The 23,824-nt window shown below is 40.6% G+C and overlaps 1 protein-coding gene across 3 annotated transcripts in view; it reads left to right on the top strand.

The window, feature by feature from the left end:
- Nucleotides 1-23,824, top strand: part of SLC35A1 (solute carrier family 35 member A1) — a 47,778-nt gene that overhangs the window by 7,447 nt on the left and 16,507 nt on the right. The window contains exons 1-2 of one of the 3 annotated variants that reach the window (XM_017862516.1): nucleotides 6,373-6,473; nucleotides 10,826-11,003. In XM_017862516.1, coding sequence (XP_017718005.1) covers nucleotides 6,458-6,473; nucleotides 10,826-11,003 — 194 coding nt within the window. In that variant the 5' untranslated portion in view covers nucleotides 6,373-6,457. Of the gene's footprint in view, nucleotides 1-6,372; nucleotides 6,474-10,825; nucleotides 11,004-23,824 lie in introns of those variants that run through there. The other 2 variants (XM_017862517.1, XM_017862518.1) reach the window with 2 other exon arrangements.

Raw genomic sequence — 23,824 nt, 5'->3', positions numbered from 1 at the left:
TGATTGTGTCATCTGGCCTCCTCCTCCCCCCAGCCTTTGCCTCAGTTGCTTAAAAGTTACCAAGACTCTTGTCCACTTCCTAGGGAATGAACTAAAACATCCTTCATGTATTATGTAAAACTTTTCAAAATATGATCTCCATTTATCCTCCAGTTTCCTCTCCTACCCCTCCCATACTCTCTCCACACACCACACACATTAGCCAGATTGAACCAAAACTCTTCAAATAGGTCATGGTCTTTTTTAAAAATTTAGTTAATTTATCTTTTGAAATAGAGTCTTGCTCTGTTGCCCAGGCTGGAGTGCAGTGGCGTGATCTTGGTTCACTGTCCCAGGTTCAAGTGATTCTCATGCCCCAGCCTCCTGAGTAGCTGGGACTACAGGCATGTGCCACCACGCCCATCTTATTTTTGTATTTTTAGTAGAGACAGGGTTTTGCCATGTTGGCCAGGCTGGTCTCAAACTCCTGACCTCAAGTGATCAGCCCACCTTGGCCTCCCAAAGTGTTGGGATTACAGGCGTGAGCCCAGCCCAAATAGGTCATGGTCTTTTATACCCCCAACTCTTAACTTGTGCTTTTCACTCTGTGCCCTGGAATGTAGTCCACAGGTACAGTCCTCAAAGAGTGTGATCAGACTTTATCTTTTCCATGAAAGTTTTCCCCATTTCTTTTGAGCAAGTTAATTGCTTCCTTCTTTAAGTTTTCATTGGATTTTATTATTACTTTTATTATAGCGCTTAAAATAAATTGATGTATAGATAGTAGTGCATCTGTATTCTTCCTGTTAGATTTGAATTTCTTGAGATTTGAATTATGTGTTAGTCATCTTTATATCCCCTGGCATTTGTACCTTGTTGGATAAATGAATGAATTAAAAAAAGAAGGAATGAAAGGGCAAACTGGAAGCAGGGTATTGGTTGAGTGATTATTTGAATAGTCAAGGTGGGAGCTAATAGAGTTCAGCAGTAAAGTAGTTATTGCAAAAGAAGAGGGAGAAAAATGGTAAAGAGGGAAGGGGAGATTATTTTTGAGGAAGTGCTGGCAAATAAAGTTGAATAAACAGAGTTGGATGGTGTACTTTCTAGAGGACTTTGTAAGCCAAGCAGAGAAACATTTTGCCTTCCTGTGGTAGAACATTAGAAAATCATGGCAGATTCTTGAGTAGAATATTGATTGTGGAAGAGGGATACTCGCTTTGGAGAGACGGCTAGGAAGCTCCTGCAAGAATTGGGGAATGCATGATGTGGGAAGTGGAGGGGCAAATGCTAGATTAAATTAAGCAGACAGGATATAATATCTCAGGAAAAGGAAGAAAAATTCAAAGTATGACCTCAGGCTTTCTGCCCTAGGAGATAAAGGATAACTGAGAAGGGGAGCTGGTTATCAAAAAAGATAACATGTTCAGCACTAGAAAATTTGAGTTTAAGGGATGACAAGGATAGTAAAGCAGAGGTAATAGGAATTTGGGCTGCACAAAGATAGTTTGGGAGGTCATCCCCATGAGAATGGGGGTTAAATGAGGAGGAAGAAAGAGAAGACAAAATAAGACAGAGTAGCAGTCAGAAGAGTAGAAAAAAGATGTAAAGTAAGCTCTGTGATCATGGAAGAAAAGTCTAGCTCTTCTACTTACTAGCTGTACCACTTAACACCTCTCTGCTGCAGTTTCTGTATCATAAAAATGAGATAATAATAGTTCCAAACTCATTGATTGGGTTGTTATAAGGATTAAAGAAGTTAACACATGCAAAACACTTACCTGGTAAGTGCCTTGTCACTATTAGCTAAGAGAATAGAGATTCTCCAATGTTTCAGGTCTATTGTATCCCCTTGCCCATTTTTCTTTACTTTTTGTTTTCTAGCCCTCAGTTAATCCTAGAATAACACTTTACACATTATGACTTTCAAAAAATGGTGAATAACAAAAGAGGATGATGGATTAGAGTCATCAATGGAGTAGGCAATTGCCAAACTCTCTTTTCATAGAGTTGGCTTGAGTGGAAATACCACTGAAGCACAGCAAGCATAAAATGGTAAAAATAGGTACAAACCATCAGTGACTGGCAGGAAAAAGAAAGAGAGATTACGGTAATGAAAAAAGAAAAGAGAGGCAAGGAAGAGTTAAGCTCAAATATGAAATGTCTGGATACAGATGATTATTACTCATGTTTAATTCCCAATCCAGACATTGAATTTTACATTATCTCCCTGTATCCTTTTATCAATTATAAAATGTGACAATTATTGGCTTCTTTTTAGTCATATTATACCATAGGAAATAATTGCTTTAAAATAACAATAACTTGGGAGGCCGAGGCAGCGGATCACGAGGTCAGGAGTTTGAGACCAGTCTGGCTAACATAGTGAAACCCCGTCCCTACTAAAAATACAAAAAATTAGCTGGGTGTAGTGGTGTGCGCCTGTAATCCCAGCTACTCGGGAAGCTGAGGCAGGAAAACCGTGTGAACTCTGGAGGCAGAGGTTGCAGTGAGCCAAGATTGTGCCATTACACTCCAGCCCAGGCAACAGTGCAACACTCTGTCTCAAAAAATAAAAATAAATAAAAAAAAAAAAACAATAAGTTAGCAAATAGGTTTCGGATGCTTAATAGCACAATGAAAGTAATATGCTTAAATTGTCAGGGAAACAATTTGGTATCTATATCTTGTCTATATGTTCTTTATGGTTAACTGTTTACTATTCTTTGAACATTACCACGTTTAATAATCTAATGTATAGCTGCCATATTTGAATTCAATTATAACCTCCTTAAGCCTTTTGGTATTTGCTTCCTCACAGCCTTTTTGTTTAATTAAGTTCATACTTTTACTTCATTACCAATGGATACAGTACTGGGCTTCTTTTTATACACATCACTGAGACTAGGGTAGCTCTGATACATGAGCAGGAAATAGAAGAGAGCAGGGGATTGAGGCAAATACTGTAGTTTTCTAGTGACAATCAGAAATCATCAGGGACTCAAGTGGCAATAGCAGTGGCTGCTTGAAGTACTGTAAGGTTAGCTTATCAGGCACAGGGCCTTGTATCTCACATGTTAAGGATTGCTGCTTTCTGCTATAACCAGAGTTGTAAGGAAAACTAGGCACAAGAAAGACATTAAATCAGTATTTTTTTTCCTCCAAGACTGAGGATAATTCAGAGTGAGAAAGTAAAAATTAGCTCAGAGTAAGACTAAATAGCTGCTTGGTCATTAATTGAGCTGGGATAACACACCCAGGTAAGACCAGCTGCAAAATTAATGGGAAATTATATTTCTCCTAAGGATATGCTGACACTATAAAGTATAATAGCAAGGCCCTTCTTTGAGTGTTTGCTGTCTAATTCACTGAAAAACTTTGTTCTCTAAAATCGTATACTCTAGGAAAAGGTGCTGCTTGAAATTACATCAGTAAGAATGTAACACCTTACTCTTGCTTGGGGGGATCTACATCATTTTGATACAAAGAAGCAGCCTCAATTAAGGGGCTCCTGAATACAACGTTCCACATCTATGGTAACTTTGTAGTTTTCAAGAAACAGGATCCTGAGACTGTTCTACAGTCCCTATTGGATACATATTGTCCTGCTTTGAGTTTATCAAACACTGCTTCCTTTAAATTTCACCTAATCCCATCCTTCCCTAAAATTCTATAAATTTATCTTTTTCTTTGTTTCCTGAGATACCTGTGGTGTTCAGTTTCCCTCATTGGAATGTGTATTAGCTGGTTCTTGCAGTGCTATAAAGAAATACCTGAGCCTGAGTAATGTGTAAGAAAATAGGTTTAATTGGCTCATGATTCTGCAGGCTGTACAGGAAACACAGTGCTGGCATATGCTTCTGGGCAGGCCTCAGGTAGCTTTTACTCATGGCAGAAGGCGAAGTGGGAGCAGGCACATCACATGGCTGGAGTAGGAGAGAGAGAAATGAGAGAGACTTTTAAAACACCAGATCTCCTGTGAACTCAGAGCAAGAGCTCATTTGTCACCAAGGGGATGGCCAATGCCATTCATGAGGGTCTGCCCCCATGATCAGAACTCCCACCAGGCCCCACTTCCAACATTGGGGATTACAATTCAACATAGATCTGGGCAGGGACAAATGTCCACATTATATCAGAAGGCATCAGTAAGCTCAACTTTGTCAGACTATAGTTTGACAGGTTTGTCCCTGTGGGTCTTGGGCTAACTGGGTTAGGACAAAGAGGCATCAAAATCTAGTTAAGGTTGATGCCAATGAAGTATAATAGTCTTTTGAGGCAATGAAAATGTATAAGAAAAGTAGGATTCAACAGCATGATGTTATGTGAACCAGAAATGTCACAAAAATGGCTCAGCAGTGCTTGACCCACCACCTTAATTGGGATCTCTCTCTCTCTCTCTCTCTCTCTCTCTTTCTCTCTCTCTCTCTCTCTCTCTTTCTCTCTCTCTCTCTCTCTCTCTCTGTGTGTGTGTGTGTGTGTCTGTAAAATGCTCTTCCTCACCAGAAGGAATGATAGTTCCTAGTTGATTCTACCACCTAGGACAGGAAACAACAAAACCTCTTGTTGTTGCCAGAAATTTAAACATGCTTCAAAAAGCTAGTGCAGGCCAGGTGTGGTGGTTCACACCTGTAATCCCAGAACTTTGGGGGGCTGAGGTGGGAGGATTGTTTTAGATGGGGAGTTTGAGAACCAGCCTGGGCAACAAAGTGAGATGCCCCCACCCACAATCTCTACAAGAAGACAAAAAGAAAAAAAATAGTAAACACGGTGCAGGCTTAAAAACAGAGGCAGGCTTACAAGGGCCTTTTGGAACAATTGAGCATTTAGAAATTACACTTAATTGAGGTAAGTTGACACTATAATGATAGCCCAAACTGGGAAGAGAGAAACCATACAAAGCAGTAGCTGTAAAACAAAGGAAGGACTGTATGATAGAATATTTTTAATTTTTAAAATTAATTTCGAGTACATATATGACTTTTCTGTTTAAATGTATGCATAAGTACATACACAGAAGAGAACTGAATAATTCTACAAGTGGAAACTATACCAATTACAGTAAGGGAAGATTAGTACCAGTGAGCACACTCATTACCAGGTAGAGGAAGAGTCCAACACTATTCCAAAATGAGATTCATCAAATGTCTGCCTCTACAAAGTCAACTCTGGTCTCCTTGGAGCCCCTCCCAATATTAATATGATGCTAATAAGGCATGCAAAATGTTCCAAGAATGTTAACAGACCAGATATATCTATATGTATATTTAACAAGACAATGGTATATAACATTCACCACTCAACCCTCTAAAAGGACAATTTTGGAGAAAGAACATGCTGCAGAAGGTGTGGGCTGCTGGGCAGCTCAGAATCTTGCATCCCTATTCCTGTAAGTGCTGAGGTATTTTCATAGTATTTTAAACCAATACACATATCTTGAACATCATTTATTTCACCAATGAATTATTTCTAATATCAATTATGATAATTAACATCCCCTAGTGAAAGTGGAGATTATAGTGGTTAAAATGCCTGTTGATACATCTATTTTTTTTTTTTGAGACGAAGTCTCGCTGTGTCGCCCAGGCTGGAGTGCAGGGGCACGATCTCTGCTCACTGTAATCTCCCGAGTTCAAGTGATTCTCCCGCTTCGGCCTCCTGAGTAGCTGGGATTACAGGTGCGAGCCACCACGCCCGGCTAATTTTTTGTATTTTTAGTAAAGACGGGGTTTCGCCATGTTGGCCTGGCTGGTCTCGAACTCCTGACCTTAGGTGATTCATCCGCCTCGACTTCCCAAAGTGCTGGGATTACAGGCGTGAGCCACCGCGCCCGGCCGATACATCTAATTTTTTTTAAAAGGCCCTTTTGTTGTCCGAAGATCATTCGTTAGAATGTCTGGCTGGGTAAATATAACCAATGACAATGCTGACGATATGGAACAGGCACAAGACTTCTGAACAATATGTAGCATAAATTATAACTTATCTAGAACACAAGGTAACAGTGGAAGATAATGAGCTAGGTGGAAGTTACAAATGTTGCTGCAAGTAGTTTTTTTTACTTAACGAGTTCTGGGAGCTTCTCTAACAGCTTTGACAGGAGTGAATCCCTAAGGCTAAACCCAAATCCTTATCGGCCGCCTACTCACACCTTTGTGAGGACTACGATTCCCAGAAGGCAGCGCTCCCTTCATTCAGCCGGCGGGGAGCCGCAGTTTACAGAACCACCTCCCCAACCGAATTTCACACACCTGTCACCTAGGACGCGGCCGGGAAGGCCTCCCTTCGATCCGCGTTCTCCCCATTTTGGGGTGTAGCTCAGATTCCTGAAACCAGTTTTAGAGCGTGGCGGACCGGGAGGCCGGCGAGGCGCTCTAGGCCGAGCGGCTTCGTCTCTATGACCACAAGGGGCGGTCCCTAGTGTCCTGCGCCGGGGCACGGAGGGGCGGGCGTCAGTTCCGCGCGGGGCTATCGGGGAACCATGGCTGCCCCGAGAGGTGAGAACTGGGGCTGCTGGGAGTGGGGAGTCTGAGGGGGGTGGCGGGCTAGCATCTGCGCTGGTCCGCGGCTGTCGGGCAGCGGAGCACCCTGGTTGCCCACGGCCTCTGGAGCCGGGCTGAGGCGTCAGGAGTTTGCGTGGAGCCGCTCCCGGCAGTCCGGGCAGCCGGCCTCCCCCTGCGGCCGCAGTCTCCGGGGCTGACTCCGCGTTTGGCAAGTCGGCATTCCGAGACCGCACTGACCTCCACTAGCTGGCAGTGGGTGGGAACCGAATTCTGACAGGCCTGGGCTGCGGCGGACCCGGAGAGGGGCCAGGGCGTGGGTCCGGGGCTGGACCGCATCACCCAGCGAGGCAGGACAGTTCTTGGCCCTGGCCCCGCGACTTCGGTGTCCTCTGCGCCTCCTGCCATGCGGATGCTCAGAGACTTAAAGGCAGGCTCCGGGCGCAGACCCCACGCGGCGGCTGGGCCATGCAACAACCAGTAAAGACATCATTGGGACGTCAAAACAGCACTGAAATCGTAACGAAAGGAAGATAACAATCGTTAACAGTTCCCACCTGTGTGCTGTATGTAATTATAGAGAATGCTGTATGCAGTTAGAAGGAACACTCTTGATATTTGTGGTGGAAGGTGAGATCCACCTCCCTCCTCCCAAGGGATGGCACTTTCGGGTGAAGGCGTATTTGTTTACTAATTGCCATTTAAGGAGGGCGAGTCTAATTGACTCCGCACCACTTTTGCTGAGCAGTGTAAGTTGGGACCAGAGGTGGATTTTTTGACTGTGGTGCATTAACTAGAAGAAGTTGGACAACACTCGGATTCTTGCTCCACCCTTCCTCCATAGAACACTTGGCTTCATCCTTGAATAAATATTGAACGAATACCTAATATCTTCTTACGTGGGTGTCAAGTTATTTTCCCTGTTCCGGGGTCAATGTTTATCATCAGGCCCTGCCCAGGGGCATTGTCTTTAGTTGCATATGCTTCTCTTATGTCTTCTTTCTATTTCATTTCAAATAAGTTCAATCTTAAAAGCCGTTTGTGTAGCAACACAGGAAATAAAGGAAAAAGAAATAGAATTGTTTTGATAACTGAAATGGAGTGGGGATAGCAAAATTGATCCGAACGAAAACTTATAAATTACAGAAGTCAAATCATTACTTGAAATAGCTGCAGCAATGTAAAGGTTTAGGCTTATTGCCAATACATATTTGTTGAGCCTTGATTGTAATCCTAACAAAATTACAGTTTCCATAGCTTCCGAATATCCACAAAAGATTTATCTGGGACTTCCTGAATTTCTAAGTTCTTAGGTATTACAAGTAATGTCCCCATAAACTATAGTAAAACGTAACTGAAAAAAATTTGAAACTGTAAGTTTCTTTTGGGGGACATTTCCACACAAATACTGTGTGGGAGTAAACAGAACTTCGTGAGAAGCAGAGAACAATGCAGGGTTAAGATGTGACTGCGAGTTGAGTTGTCGGCTAGGTTTATAGTTACTGGCATTGGGTGTGGTTTGAATGATTTGCCCAATTTGAAGTGATTACATATGGACTTTTGATATTACCCTGAAATAACTGAAATTGCTAGTAACTGAAATTTTATACTGGAGAATTTGTGAATGGAGTGAACAAGAAATAGTTTGGTCTGATGTTAAACTGCCAGAGAAAATCGTACTTAAAAACGTTTAGTATTTAAAAGTTGAAATACGTTTAAAACTGGTATTCCATATCAAAGCCCAATCTGTTTTGCACATACCTAAACTTATTTGATTACCCTTCCACTTAGATCTAGTAGTTTCAAGAGTATAATATATATTCCCATATAATCACTATGCAAAAAGCTATTTTTTCAAGTTAATGACAATATTATAAGTCAAAATATGTTTGTAGGCCATCAATTTGGTTTAGTGTTTAAATATTCACTATGTTGTTTTTGGAATCAGGAACCTATACAATACCTAAAATAAAGTACTTTTTAGTTTATCAGTCCTAATCTCTGTTATTTATGAAAATGTTGATAATCTAGGACATGAGTTGGCAAACTTTTCCTGTAAAGGGCTGGATAGTCTCTTGTCATAACTACTCAGGTCTGCTGTTGTAGGGGAAAAAAAAAGTAGTCCGGATAACTTAGAAACAAATGAGTATGGCTATGTTCTAATAAACCTATTTATGGACACTAAAATTTGAATTTCATGCAATTTTCATGTATCACAAGATGTTACTACATTTTTTATCAAGTATTTAAAAATGCAAAACCATTGTGAGTTCACAGGCCTCATGTAAACTAGTGACATGTATAGTTTGTTCACCCCTTATCTAGAAGATGGGAAATGCCTTCTCTTCTACTGATTAAAGGTTATTGCTGTTTATTTTTGAAGTCATATTTTTTCCCTTGTGTAGCAAAGTTTTAGAACAAAGGAAGTATTATAGTGATCTCCTTCACTTCCTTTTTTATAGACACTGATTTTTGGCTCCTCAGATCTTTTGGAAAGAAAGTTTAAGCAGTTGAAAAATATTTCTTCTGTTTTACCTTTTATTTAAACCTGATATGATTTTTAAAAATTGCCAACAAATCAGAAACGATTCTTTAATTCACTCGGGAAAATATTTATATTGAAGAACCTGTTTCCTTGGAAGTTCCAGCCATACCATATCTAAAGATAATGTATTTGAAACTCCTGTTTTATTTTCCTATGAAAACAGTCTTTGAATTGTAATTAGGCTCCCAAAACAGTGAACAAAATCGTACTTAGCATATAATGTAGTTAAAGTAGCAGCCTGGAGTCACCCGGTGTCCTTCTGGTTCTTAACCTGGGGTTGTCAAAGTATGGCTCTGGAAAGCCTAAAATATTTGTTTCTGGCCCTTTACAGAAAAATTTGCTGGTCCCTGTTTAACCTTGAGCCTAAAGATTTGAATGGAGCTTAAGGGGACTGTTGGATAATAGGTGGGAGTTGGGTAAGGAAAGTAGAAATAGTTTGATCCTTGGGTGATGGCAGATTCTGAGTAGGTCTGGGAATAAGGAAGTATGAGGGAGAGTTGGTACCCAGTGCTTATGGTTTTACCAAAGGTCCTGGACAGGCTTTGGTGCCTGAGATGGCTGCTGCTCAGATATACTTGCAGGCAATTCTTGAGTGTTTGTATGTTTCCTGCATTTCTAGTTTTATAGAGCTGTGTTCTTAATATTCTTTTCCTGTGTTTTGAATTACTGTTTTGTATAATGCAGTGAAATGAGTAGCTCGATGTAAGTTCTTATTGTGATAAAGTTTTATATTAAGCCCCACTCATTTCTCAATTATTTTCTTTCTGCTGCCTTTAAATCTAGAATATACATGACTGCAGTTGGTTTCATGCTTTGTATCCACAAGTTTGTAATCATAAAAATATTTAAAATATGTGCTGGGGCCAGGCGTGATGGCTAATGCCTGTAATCTCAGCACTTTAGGAGGCCGAGGTGGGAGGATCACCTGAGGTCAGGAGTTCGAGACCAGCCTGGCCAACATGGTGAAACCTTGTCCCTACTAAAAATACAAAAATTAGCCAGGTGTACTGGCAGATGCCTGTAATTCCAGCTGCTCAGGAGGCTAAGGCAGGAGAATCGCTTGAATTCAGGAGGTGGAGTTTGTAGTGAGCCGAGATCACGCCAAGATCGTGCCACTGCACTCCAACCTAGGTGACAGAGTGAGACCCTGTCCTAAAATATATGTCCGGCGCGGTGGTTCACATCTGTAATTCCAGCACTTCAGGAGGCCGAGCGGGTGGATCACCTGAGGTCAGGAGTTAAAGACCAGCCTGGCCAACATGGTGAAACCCCATCTCTACTAAAAATGCAAAAAATTACCTGGCCGTGGTAGTCCACGCCTGTAGTCCCGGGAGGCTGAGGCACGAGCATCGCTTGAACCTGGGCAGCAGAGGTTGCAGTGACCTGAGATCGTGCCACTGTACTCCAGCCTGGGGGACAGAGTGAGATCCTGTCTCAAAAAAAAACCCACCACCACCACCAATATATATATAATGTGATTTATAACATCCTAAACTAGAATCAGTATGCTACATAGTCTTGCAATTGGGGCACTCCCCAGGAACAAAACTTATGCCTAATTGGCTGATGTTTAAAGTCAGCTATGGGGTGTGTGTGTGTGTGTGTGTGTGTGTGTGCGCGCGCGTGTGCGTGTGCACGCGCGCTCATGTAATTGGCAAGCATTTTGAAAAAATTTTTAAACATGAGTTTTAGAAAATATTTTGTGCTTGGAATTAGAAAGTATTTTTGGGCTGTAACTAGTTTATTAACTTATATATACACATATTGTTTACTAAGTAATGTCTTTGTTGCACGTATTTTCCAGACAATGTCACTTTATTATTCAAGTTATACTGCTTGGCAGTGATGACCGTGACGGCTGCAGCCTATACCATAGCTTTAAGATACACAAGGACATCAGACAAAGAACTCTACTTTTCAACCACAGCCGTGTGTATCACAGAAGTTATAAAGTTATTGCTAAGTGTGGGAATTTTAGCTAAGTGAGTATAAATACTTATAGTGTGTTAAATTATTTTTCCACCTGGTGAGGGTATTTGTTAGAAAATTCAAGCTACATCTTTATATGTTTAATTGCTCTGGGCCAGTGTTTCTCAACTAGGGGTGATTTTGCCCCCCAGAAGATTTTTTAGTTGTCACGACTTGAGAGATGCTACTGGCATCTAGTGGGTGGAGACCAAGGATGCTGCTAAACATCCTGCAATCCCCATGACAGCCTCACAACAAAGAATTACCCAGCCCCAAACGTCAGTACTGCTGAGGTTGAAGAACGCTACGGTAGAGTAGGAGTTGGCAAACTATGTCCCATGGGCCAAATCCAGCTTGCTCCCTGGTTTTGGTGTAATGGAGACTGACTGGCTTGCAAAACCTAAAATATTGACTGTTTGACCCTTATAGGAAAAAATTACTGACTTGTGTTTTGGATGAATATAATAATAATATTTCTTGAGTGTTTCCTGTGTTAAGTGCTAGGCACTGTGCTATGTGTTTTTCGTGTTTTCTCATTTACTCCTTACACATTTTCAAGGTAAGTACTTTACCCCTGTTTTATTAACATAGCATCTGAGGTTCCTTAAGATTACACTGTTAATATGTGGCAGCACTGGGCTTTGAATCAGAAACATCACGCAAGAATTGCTTAGTTAAGGATGTGGTATGAGAGAGTTAAGAATTAGGTGCATTGGAGGAGATAGACCTAATTTTAATCCTAGACCAAGATTGTGGCTGCATACACACTTGTAACCTCTTTAAGCTTCAGTTTCTTCATTTTTTTAATTTGAGAAAATAATATGGGGTGGTGAAAATTAAATAAAATCTAAATAGGTAAATTACTTGGGGAAAGATTTATGAGACGGGGACCTATTTGAGTCATTGGGGCAGTTAAGAAGTCATACAGGTTTCAAGATGTGTGTTGGTGAGTGAAGGGAAGCAGGGAGGAATAGTGTTGTCTGTAGGCTTTTATGTAGAAACAGACACATTACATTTAAATATTGAAATGTTACAAGACATTGTGATTGCTTCAGCTTCAGCAATATGTGATGAGACAGTTGATAATGCAGCTACAAGCATGGCTATCATTTTGGGAAAGCTATCCAGTGAAAGTGTTGAAAATTGGTTCTAGATCTTGAAAAGGCTTATACTAATCCACTTGAAGTAGTTGGAATATGAAAAAGATGTGTTACAAATAAAGTTTCAGTGCCGCAAAAGAAATAGCACTTGAATACAAAATTTTCTTTTTTTCTTCTCAGCAAGGCAGTTTGCTTCTATAGAAGGGTGCACCCTCACAGGTGGAGCAATCGTGAGTGCACACCTGGACAAGGGAGGAAAAGGGGGTCTTATTCCTGATGCATGTGGCCCCTGCTACTGTGTCGTTCCCCTATTGGCTAGGGTTACACTGCACAGGCTAAACTAATTCCAGTTGGCTAATTTAAAGAGAGTGACAGGGTGAGTGGTTTGGTGGGGAAAATGGTTATGGCAGAGTAGGAAATCGGAATGAGTCAGAGTGGAAAATGAGCAGGTAATCAGAATGAGTCAGGGTGGAGCAGGTAATCGGAATGAGTCAGGGTGGAGCAGGTAATTGGAATGAGCCAGGGTGGAGCAGGTAATCGGAATGAGCCAGGGTGGAGCAGGTAATTGGAATGAGTCAGGGTGGAGCAGGTAATCAGAATGAGTCAGGGTGGAGAGGGTAATCGTAAAAGGTTGCTTTACCAGAAAGTTATTTTAAAAGTAGAAGGCAAAGAATCGAACATACTAACATATTGATTCTTTGAAGAGAAATTTAGAACTCATATCTTAACAATCCCCTCCTCTTGCATTTTCTTTACAGCTCTTTCTCTTCAAACTTCTTTAACATGTCTTGGCTTAGTTCTGCTTGATTTTCCAAAAGAAGAAGCTTCTCTCGATAAGGTGGAGGACAGTTAAGGGAGGTTTTAGTAAGTGCCATTTCTGTGAGCCTCTGCACCAACCCACAGATGCATGGTATGACACAGCACCTGACAAGAATAAGTACACCCGTTACGGCTGCGAGGGAAGTAAGAATTGAGGTTGTTATTCCTTTCCATTTACCGAACCACTTTTTTAGCCATCCTGTAAAGGGGTCATTTACCCCTGAGTTGCTGGCTGACTCACTGGACAGAGCAGTCAGACCTTGCAATGCCTTTGTTATACATCCATTAAGGGTGGTGGTGTTTGGGATGAAGGTACAACATTGAGTTTTAATCATGATGCAAACTCCTCCTCTTTCTGCTAATATCATGTCTAAGGCTATCCTATTTTCCCAAGCCATCTGGCAGTTAGCCCCTAATTGCTCAGCTGTTCCTTTAACAGCATCTCTAGTGTAGTTAATAAATCACTGTTGGTTGTAATAGATGTAGTTTATTCAATCTGTTTTTATTAATTGTCACCCACCAAAATATTGACTCAAATCCTGCAGCTATTTGATTTCGGGCTTTAAATTGATCTGGTATTCCCCATGGGACTCCAATTGCGTCTAAATAGACATGAGAGTTGAAAGACCCATAAGGAGCTTCTGTCGCTTTACAGTGTCATATTTTCTTCCTCTGGTTGATGAAATGCCAGAATAAAAGGGATAGCCAGTTGAACTAGAGCATAAGTACTGCTCTAATTATTTGGCAGAGTGTCCAGTTAAGGTCCTCCATAATACCACCATACATCCGCTCAGGGATGCATAAGAGCAGATTGATGGGTCAGCTCTTGGAAGTGCCAGACTTCACTGCATCCTGTTAAGTCTCCAAGAAATGCCAAAATTTTCCCCTTGTCGTTATTAGAGACATGAGGTAAAATTGGTTTTGGAAGATGGAGGCTGGATAGCCCTTGGGCTGACCTGCAGGGTATTGGACTTAAGGAAATAGCAGAGAAAAAGAGAGCACAATTTGTTATTCCAGGCAGTGGAATCTTGAAAAAGAGCTACCATGCACTCCATGTCCGCTTGATTTGAGGACCAGTTTCTGCATTGCTGAGAGCTCGGGTTATTCCTCACACTGGGTGGGTCCTGATTTCTCACCCCTGAGGCTGCCACAAGATCTCTGGTTCTCACGAGAGAGAACCAGAGACCGCCCCTGGAGGGGAATGTAATCCCAGATGAGCCCCCAAATTGTTATAAAGTTTTGGTGCCACAAAAGAAATAGCACTTGAATATAAAATTTTCTTCTTCTCAGCAAGGCAGTTTGCTTCTATAGAAGGGTGCACCCTCACAGATGGAGCAATGGTGAGCACACACCTGGACAAGGGAGGAAAAGGGGGTCTTATTCCTGACACACGTGGCCCCTGCTGCTGTGTCATTCCCTATTGGCTAGGGTTAGACTGCACAGGCTAAACTAATTCCAATTGGCTAATTTAAAGAGAGTGACGGGGTAAGTGGTTTGGCGGGAAAAATGATTATGGCAGAGCAGGAAATCAGAATGAGTCAGGGTGGAGAATGAGCAGGTAATCGGAATAAGTCAGGTTGGAGCAGGTAATCGGAATGAGTCAGTGTGGAGAGGGTAATTGGAAAAGGTTGCTTTATGAAGAAGTTAAGTTTAAAAGTAGAAGGCAAAGAATTGAGCATACTGACATATTGATTCTTTGAAGAGAAATTTAGAACTCATATCTAACAGATGAATAAAATACATGGCCAGACTATGGGCCATTAAGAGTGATATGAACAGTTAAGAGGAGCCGCAAATGAAAGGGGCTAGAGCTTTATAATGGTCTTTTAGATTTAGTGTTTGCAAAAAAGTAAAATATTTTCCAGGTACTCTCAGTGTTGTCATTTCTTTGTACACACATTAAAATCAGTAATTCAAAAAGAGGAAGTAGATGAAAGGCAAACAGGATGTTATGTAGTCTGTGAAAACACAGGTTGGATGTAAGTGCTGTGATGGAGAGGCTTCTAAATACCAGAAAATAATTGTTACACAAAAATGTTATAATTTGTTATATGCACAGGAAACCAAAGTTGATTCATGTTTGAATTTATATTTGCTTGAAAATTCTTTCCCATATAATGTTAAAATAATTGTGTAGAGCTAAAAAAATGAAATTAGACTTTTTTCTTTGCTTTCAAGTTAGAGAAGACTTTATCATCTCACAGAAAGGATGACAATTTCAGGATATTATGGGAGGCTGTGGAAGAATTACATTAGAAATAACTAAAGGTTTAGAACTTGAAATTTCTCTTCAGAGGAGAAAAATTAAGAACTTAGATCTTGGCCAGGTGTGGTGGCTCACACCTGTAATCCCAGCAGTTTGGAGGCCAAGGTGGGAGGATTTCTTGAGCCCAGGAGTTAGAGACCAGCCTGTCAACATGGTGAGACTCCATCTCTACAAAAATATAAAAAAATTAGTTGGGTGTAGTGGTGTGTGGCTGTAGTCACAGCTACCTGGGCGGCTGAGGTGAGAGGATTGCTTGAGCTTGCAAGGACCTGCGGTGAGCCATGATTGTACCACTGTACTCTAGCCTGGGCAACAGAGCAAAACTCTGTCTCAGAACAAGAAAAAAAAAATTAGAAGAACTTAAATCTTGATGATTAAAATAATGTATTTCCCCATATTTCCAGAAAATACTGCACAGTTAATGTAAAATTAGTAACGTTTGCTCAATGTTGATTTGAGTTTTCTGGAGAATGAATACAGGGAAAGGAAAATAAATTTTTACTATTTAAATGGAAAAAAACCCATTAAACTTCATTTAAAACTATGATTAAATGAAGTAAAAGCTTCTTCCTTTTTGCCCATTCTTTACACTGTGATAAAGTATAATAACTTTATAGGGTTGATACAAATATATACTAGAACTTCAATTTTATTGGAACTGTGCAAAGCTTAACCTCATTATAGAGCAGTCCATTTGAGTTTGTTTATTTAGTATGGTCTCTGATGCTGTTTGCTCAGTAATGTTCTTTGCTTAGTGAATAGTCTTGGCTAATTGTTAAAGTAAGTACATATATTATATAAAGTAAGTACATATATTATATGGGAGTGGGAGGCGGGGGCAGAAACTTAGCGAAGTAGCACCTGAAACCGTGTTTTGGTTATAATTATGGTTCACTTATATAATAACATATCACTGCCATATTCAAATCTGTGTTTCATTCCTTCCAAACATTGGAAGCAAATAGTCATTCTAAGTCGTTTCAAGGTATTGTTAATAAGATATAATGGGATAGTTTCATGCATTCATTTATTTATTTAGAAAATACCTATCAGATGTCAATTATATACTCAACACTGTTCTAGTGTTTTCACTAGAACACTGCAAATTAAAAAGGTGTAGTTCTGCCCTCATGGACTTATAGTCTATTGAAGAACCAAATATTAAATAATAAATAGGTGATGTTATGGGGGAAAAGTAGAGGGTGCTACAAACACACATAATAGAGGGCCTGCATTTGGATTAGAGGGTTTCCTCTTTGAGGAAGTTACATTTAAACCTAGACCTGTCAATTGAGTAGACTTTAGGCAAGAAAAGAGCAGAGAGGCGGCAGAGAACTGTGTGTTTGAAATCCCTGAGGCAGAAAAGTCCTTGACTTTGGTGCTGAGATGAAGCAGGAGAGGTCATCAGGGTATCACAGTAGTATTATGGGCCTGTTAAGGATTTTAAATTTAATCTGAAGTGCATTAGAAAAATCACTGAATGGAGCCAGGAGCGGTGGCTCACGCCTATAATCCCAGCACTTTGGGAGGCTGAGGCAGGTGGATCACTTGAGGTCAGGAGTTGGAGACCAGCCTGGCCAGCATGGTGAAACCCCATCTCTACTAAAAATACAAAAATTAGCCAGGCGTGGTGGCGCATGCCTGTAATTCCAGCTATTCTGGAGGCTGAGGCAGGAGAATTGCTTGAATTTAGGAGGCGGAGGTTGCAGTGAGCTGAGATCGCACCACTGCACTCCAGCCTGGGTGACAGACCAAGACTCCATCTCAAAAGAAAAAGAAGAAAAAGAAAAGAAAGTCATTAAATGGTTTAAATCACAAACTAACATAGAACCCATGTTTAGAGTCACTTTGACCTCTTTGAGAATGATTTGGAAGTAGGGAAGCTTAATAGAGGCAAGAGATAATCACCTAGGATGACAGCACAGGTCACGAAGAGAAGTTAATGGATTTGAGTTATGCTCTGGCAGTAGAATCTGTAGGACTTTGTGATGGGTTTGGATACATAGTAAGTTCTGGTTAATCATAGTAGTTATGTTCTATAAAGTCACCACCAACACTAAACTACTGAATACTAAACCCCTGCTTTGGGGATATATAGGGTAGCTTCCTGTGAGCAACTGATCACATTTTTGTCAATTAATTCAATACAATAACCTTGTTTTATGTGTGCTTCAGTCTAAAGACACTTTATTTAATGTATATTAGTGATTAATTAACATTGAACTCATGGCCAGCAGCACTATAACATGCCTGAACAAAGCTTATCTATCACATGTATTTTCTCCATAACATATAGCATATCCTTCCTATGCTTAGGAACATCAGACAGCGCGTCAGCCCTACAATGCTTGGGAGCCATTTAAACAAAATCGCCAACACAAAGCACAAAAATGCAAAAAATGTAGCACTAAATAGATTGCACTTGTTTATTATCTAAAAGCTGAAACAAGGCAGAATGTTAACTTGTTCGGTGTCAGCCAGGAATGTGCATGCTTGGTGAATTGAATCAAATTTTTTGCCACTCTGTGCATGTCTGCCAATGACTGAAAGTGTTACAAGCATTGATTTGGGGGTTACAGATACATTTTAATAAGAGAAGTCACACATACAGTCCATGAATAATAATGATCAACTGTAGTAGGTGAAGGAAAGGGAGGTATCAGGAAGCATATCTATGTTTCCTAGTATAAATAATTGGGTAGTTTTTTTTTTTTTTTTTTCTGAGACAGGAAAACAGATCTGGGGAAGAAGATATCAACAGTTTGACTTTGGGTAGGAATAATGTAAAGTTTTTAGTGTCTCGAGATATCCAAATGGGCATGGAGAATGGGCAGTTGGATTAAATGGGTCTGGAACTCAGAAGAGAGGTCGGGGCTAGAGATGTAAATTTGGGAGTTCTTATCACATAAAAGCATTTAATCTCATGGGATTGGAAGACATTGTTAAAAAACAGTGATCTTGTAAAAACAATCTTATTTGTAATGTCATTTGATTCCATATACCTTAAAGACTGCTGTTTTCTGGACAGGATAACTAGAAACCCCAGGACTAATATAAAGAGGAATACATGATAGAAATGGAAGGCAGCTTGTTTAAGAAACAACAAAGGAGTGCTCGCTTTGGCAGCACATAATACTAAAAATGTGGACAATACAGAGATTAGCATGGCCCCTGTACAAGGATGACATGCAGATTCATAAAGCATTCCATATTCAAAAAACAAAGGAATCAGTCTGGTACTGAGGCATTGCCCTAGAACTTTGTAAGAGTTAAATTAAGCAGGCCAGGGTAAGTATAACTTCAATCAAGTGTGCAAATTAGAATCTTCGGGTCCCAAGAATTTAAGCAGAGGCAATTGTAGCTCCATGCATTGTTCTTGGTGAGGTTTTGGAGATCTAGTCTAGTCAAACTTATTTCATATGTAAGAACTTTGAGCCTGGAAAGGGACTAATTCATGCAATCTCTGACTAAAAATTTTGTGTGACCAAATGGATCAGCAAGGTTCCAGATCCATGTTTTAAATGAAATGCCAGTTTATTTTTCAGAATTTGAGGTGGTAGAGAGGTTCTATAACCAGGTAGTCCTATTTGGACAGAACCCATGATGGCAATCTAGGTCAAATGGCTGAGACTCCATTGTCTTTGGTTCTTTCTCTTGCCTTTAATGCCTTCCTTAGGGTACCTGTAGATGGGTTGCATGCCATGAGGCATGGATATCCTAACATTCACATTAGTATGGTAAAAGTTTTGTAGGCTGAAGGGTATAACTGGTTTGCTAAAACACTGGAATACAATAGCTTAATTCTAATTCCAAATATTTTCCTTGTCCTGGTTATATGCTGTGGTTTGGATGTGGTTTATCTCCACCAAAGCTTATGTTGAAATTCTATCCCCAGTGTAGTGATGGGAGGTGGGGTCTAGTGGAAGGTGCTTAGGTTGTGGGGGCAGATTCCTCATGAATGGTTTGGTGCTGTTTTCCTGGTAGTGAGCTGTGGCTCTCAAGAGACAGGATTACTTCTTGCAGGAATTGATTATTTCTCGAGAGTGGGTTATAAAGCCAGGATGCTCCTCACGTTTTGCTCTCTTCACACGTGTCCGCCTACCCTTAGACCTTCTCTGCCATGTGATGCAGCAGGAAAGCCCTCGAAGAAGCCAGGGCTATGCCCTTGAACTTCTCAGCCTGCTGAACTGTAAGCCAAATATATATATATGTGTGTGTGTGTATATATATATATATATATTTAGATTCTCGCTGTCACCCAGGCTGGAGTGCAGTGGTGCAATCTCGGCTTACTGTAACCTCCGCCTCCAGGGATCAAGCGATTATCCTGCCTCAGTCTCCCAAGTAGCTGGGACTACAGGCACATGCCACCACGCCTGGCTAATTTTTGTATTTCTAGTAGAGACAGGGTTTCACCATATTGGTCAGACTGGTCTTAAACTCCTGACCTTGTGATCTGTGCGCCTCGGCTTCCCGAAGTGCTGGTGAGCCACTGCGCCTGGCCAAAAAAATTTTTTTTTTTTAATACCCAGTCTCAGGTATTCTTTTACAGCAACACAAAGCAGACAAAGACAGTATTTAAAATATTTAAAAGAGAACTCCATTAAACATTATAAATGCACACTGGGTATAGTGGCTCACACCTATAATCCCAGCACTTTGGGAGGCAGAGGAGGGTGGAATGCTTGAGACCAGGGGTTCAAGACCAGCCTGGGCAACATGGCAAAACCTCATCTCTGCAGAAAATGCAAAAATTAGCCAGTTGTGGTGGTGTGCACCTTTAGTCTCAAGCTACTTCAGGGGCTGAGGCAGGAGGATCGCTTGAACCTGGGAGGTGGAGGGCAGTGAGCCAGATTTGCCTGTACTCTAGCTGGGGGCCAAAGTGAGCCTGTCTCAAAAAAAAAAAAACAACATAAATAATAAATACTATATATATAATTATATATATATATGCAAGTTTACTTGAACAATGTTAGATATTTAATTCTTGAAAGAAATAAGACTTGCTTCGTGAAGGGCCTGATATTTTGTATTTTCTTTTTTTTGAGATGGGGTTTGCTCTGTTGCCCCAGGCGGGTGCTCATGGCAGATTTCGGTCACTGGAACTCTGTCTCCCGGGTGCAGTGTTCTCTGCTCGCTTCTAGCACCTCTAAGCAGATGCACACACATGGGCCAAGGTAATTTTGTTTTTTGGAGGATGGGGGTTTACCTGTTGGCCAGGTGTCTCGACGCCCTGGACCACCGCTTGGCCCAGTGTAATTTTTTATTTGAAAAAGGGAAAAGCGGGCGCCGTGGCTCAAGCTGTAAATCCGAGCACTTTGGGAGGCCGAGACGGGGCGGATCAAAAATGAGGTAGAGATCGGAGGACCATCTGGCTACTGGTGAAACTGTTTTTTCTAAAATACAAACTCGCGGGCGAGGGTGGCGGGCACCTGTAGTCCAGACTTCGGGGGCTGAGGCAGGAGAATGGCATAATTGGGAAGGCGGGCTTGGGCAGTGAGTGGATCCGGCACTGACTCCGCTGGGCGACAGGGGTCCGTTCTCCAAAAAAAAAAAAAAAAAAAGAAAAAAAGGAAAAAAATAATTTCTTTCATGTTGGGGTAAAAGAACAGAAGGCAGAGGTGCATATGTTGCTGCAGTTTGCAAGAAAACTAGGCAATAAATATGAGGAAATCACTGAAAGTGTATTATTGCTATAAATTTAAAATGCCCTAGAAAAGCCAAAGAATAATGCCCCCTTTTGGGACTTGTGAAAAATATTTTTGAAAACCTCATGAGTAGATGTCTTCTTTAGAAAGCCGGTAACTATACTCTGTAGAATACCAACCAGTAATCATTGTCATAATGTGTTATGTAAAATGCCACACATCCTCCTTTAAGATTATATTTGCTGCCTTCAGTTATTCAGAATTGTGGCTATTGAGAGTGGCAGACTGCCAGAGAGTGAAAGTGTTAAGGAAACACTCTTTGATGTCCAGCCTTAGAAACAAGTGAGGGAAACAAGCTGGTAAATGCAGTTTATTTTCATTTCATTCTTGTACATGTTGACTAACCCTCATCCAAAATGGTTGGGACCAGAAGTGTTTCAGATTTCAGAATATTTAGGATTCTGGAATATTTGCATGAATATTAATTTGATACTAGCATCCCAAATCTGAAAACTTGAAATCCAAAGGGCTCTAATGAGCATTTCCTTTGAATGTCATGTTGGCACTCAAAAAGTTTTAGGTTTTGGAACATTTCAGATTTTGAATTTTCAGATTTGGACTACTCCAACCTTTATTTTCATTTTGGCTGAAACTATTATTTCCTTTTCTTTGATGAGAAATCTTAGGCTGAGGGAAATTTTAATTTGCCAAAGGAATCTAGAAAGTAATTGGCAGTGATAGGATTAGAAGACAAGTTTTTTGAACTCTAATTTTCAAATTCTGAGTCTTTCAGAACAATGAAGTAATTATTTTTGATTAAGACAAAGATAAGCACAGTGGCATTGTTAGACATTTCAGTAGTTTACAATAATTTTTTCTCTTACCGTTTTATTTCCAAATGTTAACACTTTGCCATGTGTCTTCATTCAGGCGGCTCTAATAAAATACCATAGACCAGTTGGCTTAAGCAACACGTATTACTTACAGTTCTGGAGGCTGGAAAGTCCAAGATCAAGATGCTCATGGCAGATTAGGTGTCTGGTGAGGGCCCTCTTCCTAGTTTGCCAAGAGCTGCCTTTTTGCTGTATCTTCATGTGTTGGAGAGAGAGATGACTCTGGCCTCTTTCTCTTCTTATAAGGCACTAATTCCATCATGAGGACTCTACCCTCATCACCTCACTAAACCTAAGACCCTCCTCCAAATAATAATCACATTTGGGGATTAGGGCTTCAACATATGAATTTTAAGGGGTAACACATTTAGCCCATAGCACATTACACATACAATAAAACATTCTTTTTCTGCAAGTGTAATTTTGTTGACAGTGATTTTTGGTTTCTATTTGTATTTAACTTGAGATTCCTCCCCCTCCCCCATCCTTGTTGATTATACTTAAAACACCCTGGAAGTTTTGGCGTGTGAAATTATACTTATTTCAATAAGAAGTTAGAACTGGAAGAAAAAAAGGGAGTGTGGGAAGGAATTAATGGATGGCTACTTTGATAGATAAGGTTGACATGGTCAAAGTAGTAAATGTTACGTGCAAGATATTGCTGGGCACTGTGTGTGATGTACACTGTACCCCGCTTTCTTTTTTTTTTTTTAACACAAATATTTTACCTTAGAGGTGGTTTCATGTCAGTATATAGAAATCTATCTCATTCTTTTTAAAAGCTGCATGATATTCCATTATATATAGGTACCATATATACCAGTCTGTGTTGATGGGCATTTGGGTTGTTTCCAGTCTTCTACTCCAACACAAAGATGTAGTAATTATCTTTGTAAATATACTGTTGTGCATATGAATGATTATATCAGGTAACTTATAAATTAAAAGAGAAATTAGTAAATTCTGTTTTGAGGGAGGGGCAGATTAGCAGTTGGATATTGTGAAAGCTGTATATGTAAGTAAGATGATTTTTTTAAATATTAGAATTTTTTTTTTTTGAGACGGAGTCTCGCTGTGTCGCCCAGGCTGGAGTGCAATGGCACGATCTCAGATCACTGCAAGTTCCGCCTCCCAGGTTCACGCCATTCTCCTGCCTCAGCCTCCTGAGGAGCTGGGACTACAGGTGCCCACCACCACTCTTGGCTGATTTTTTTGTATTTTTTAGTAGAGAATGAGTTTCATTGTGTTAGCCAGAACGGTCTCGATCTCCTGACCTCGTGATCTGCCTGCCTCGACCTCCCAAAGTGCTGGGATTACAAGCATGAGCCGCTGTGCCCGGCCAAGTATTTGAATTTTAAGTTACCAATTTCTGAGCTATAATTTGGTTGAAAGATAATACAACATTTAAAAATACTTTTTCATAAAATTAATTACTGCTGCAATTCACGGGAAAATTGTTAGTTATAATGCTTTACTAAACCCTATCACAGCTGTCAACAGTTGAGATTTAAATCTGTCATTGTTAGTATAAAGAAAAGGAAGTGAAAACACTTTCATATTGCCTTAGAACAAAGGAACAAAGTCAACTTTTTTTTTTTTTTTGAGACAGGGTATCACTGTGTCACCCAGGCTGGAGTGCAGTAGCATGATGTTGACTTACTGCAACCATTGCTTCCTGGGCTCAAGCAATCCTGCCTCAGCCTCCCCAGTAGCTGGGACTATAGGTGCACACCACCACAGCCAGCTAATTTTGTAGAGATGGCGTTTCACCATGTTGTCTAGGCTGGGCTTAAATTCCTGGACTCAAGCAATCCGCCTGCCATGGCCTCCCAGCGTGCTGGGATTATAGGTGTGAGCCACTGCGCCAGGTCAAACAACTTTTTATTGTTTGCTGTTCACCATAGTTTATAAAGACTATCCCTAGCAGGATGTGTAAATGTTAATGTACATATACTTCGGGTGTGTTTAGTAACAAACCAAGTATATCTTAACTTTGAACTACATATCCATATTGAGACCAGAGAAAATTCTTTTACTGTTTCATAGTATTGTCTAGAGAAATTAATGTATCTGTCAAATACGTATATTATAGATTATCCAACTCTGTTT

This window comes from Rhinopithecus bieti, unplaced genomic scaffold (genome assembly GCF_001698545.2).
Source record: "Rhinopithecus bieti isolate Rb0 unplaced genomic scaffold, ASM169854v2 scaffold_64799, whole genome shotgun sequence".
NCBI classification, from domain to species: Eukaryota; Metazoa; Chordata; class Mammalia; order Primates; family Cercopithecidae; genus Rhinopithecus; species Rhinopithecus bieti.
Note: the sequence above shows the minus strand (reverse complement) of the source record. Positions and strands in the feature narration are given on the sequence as shown.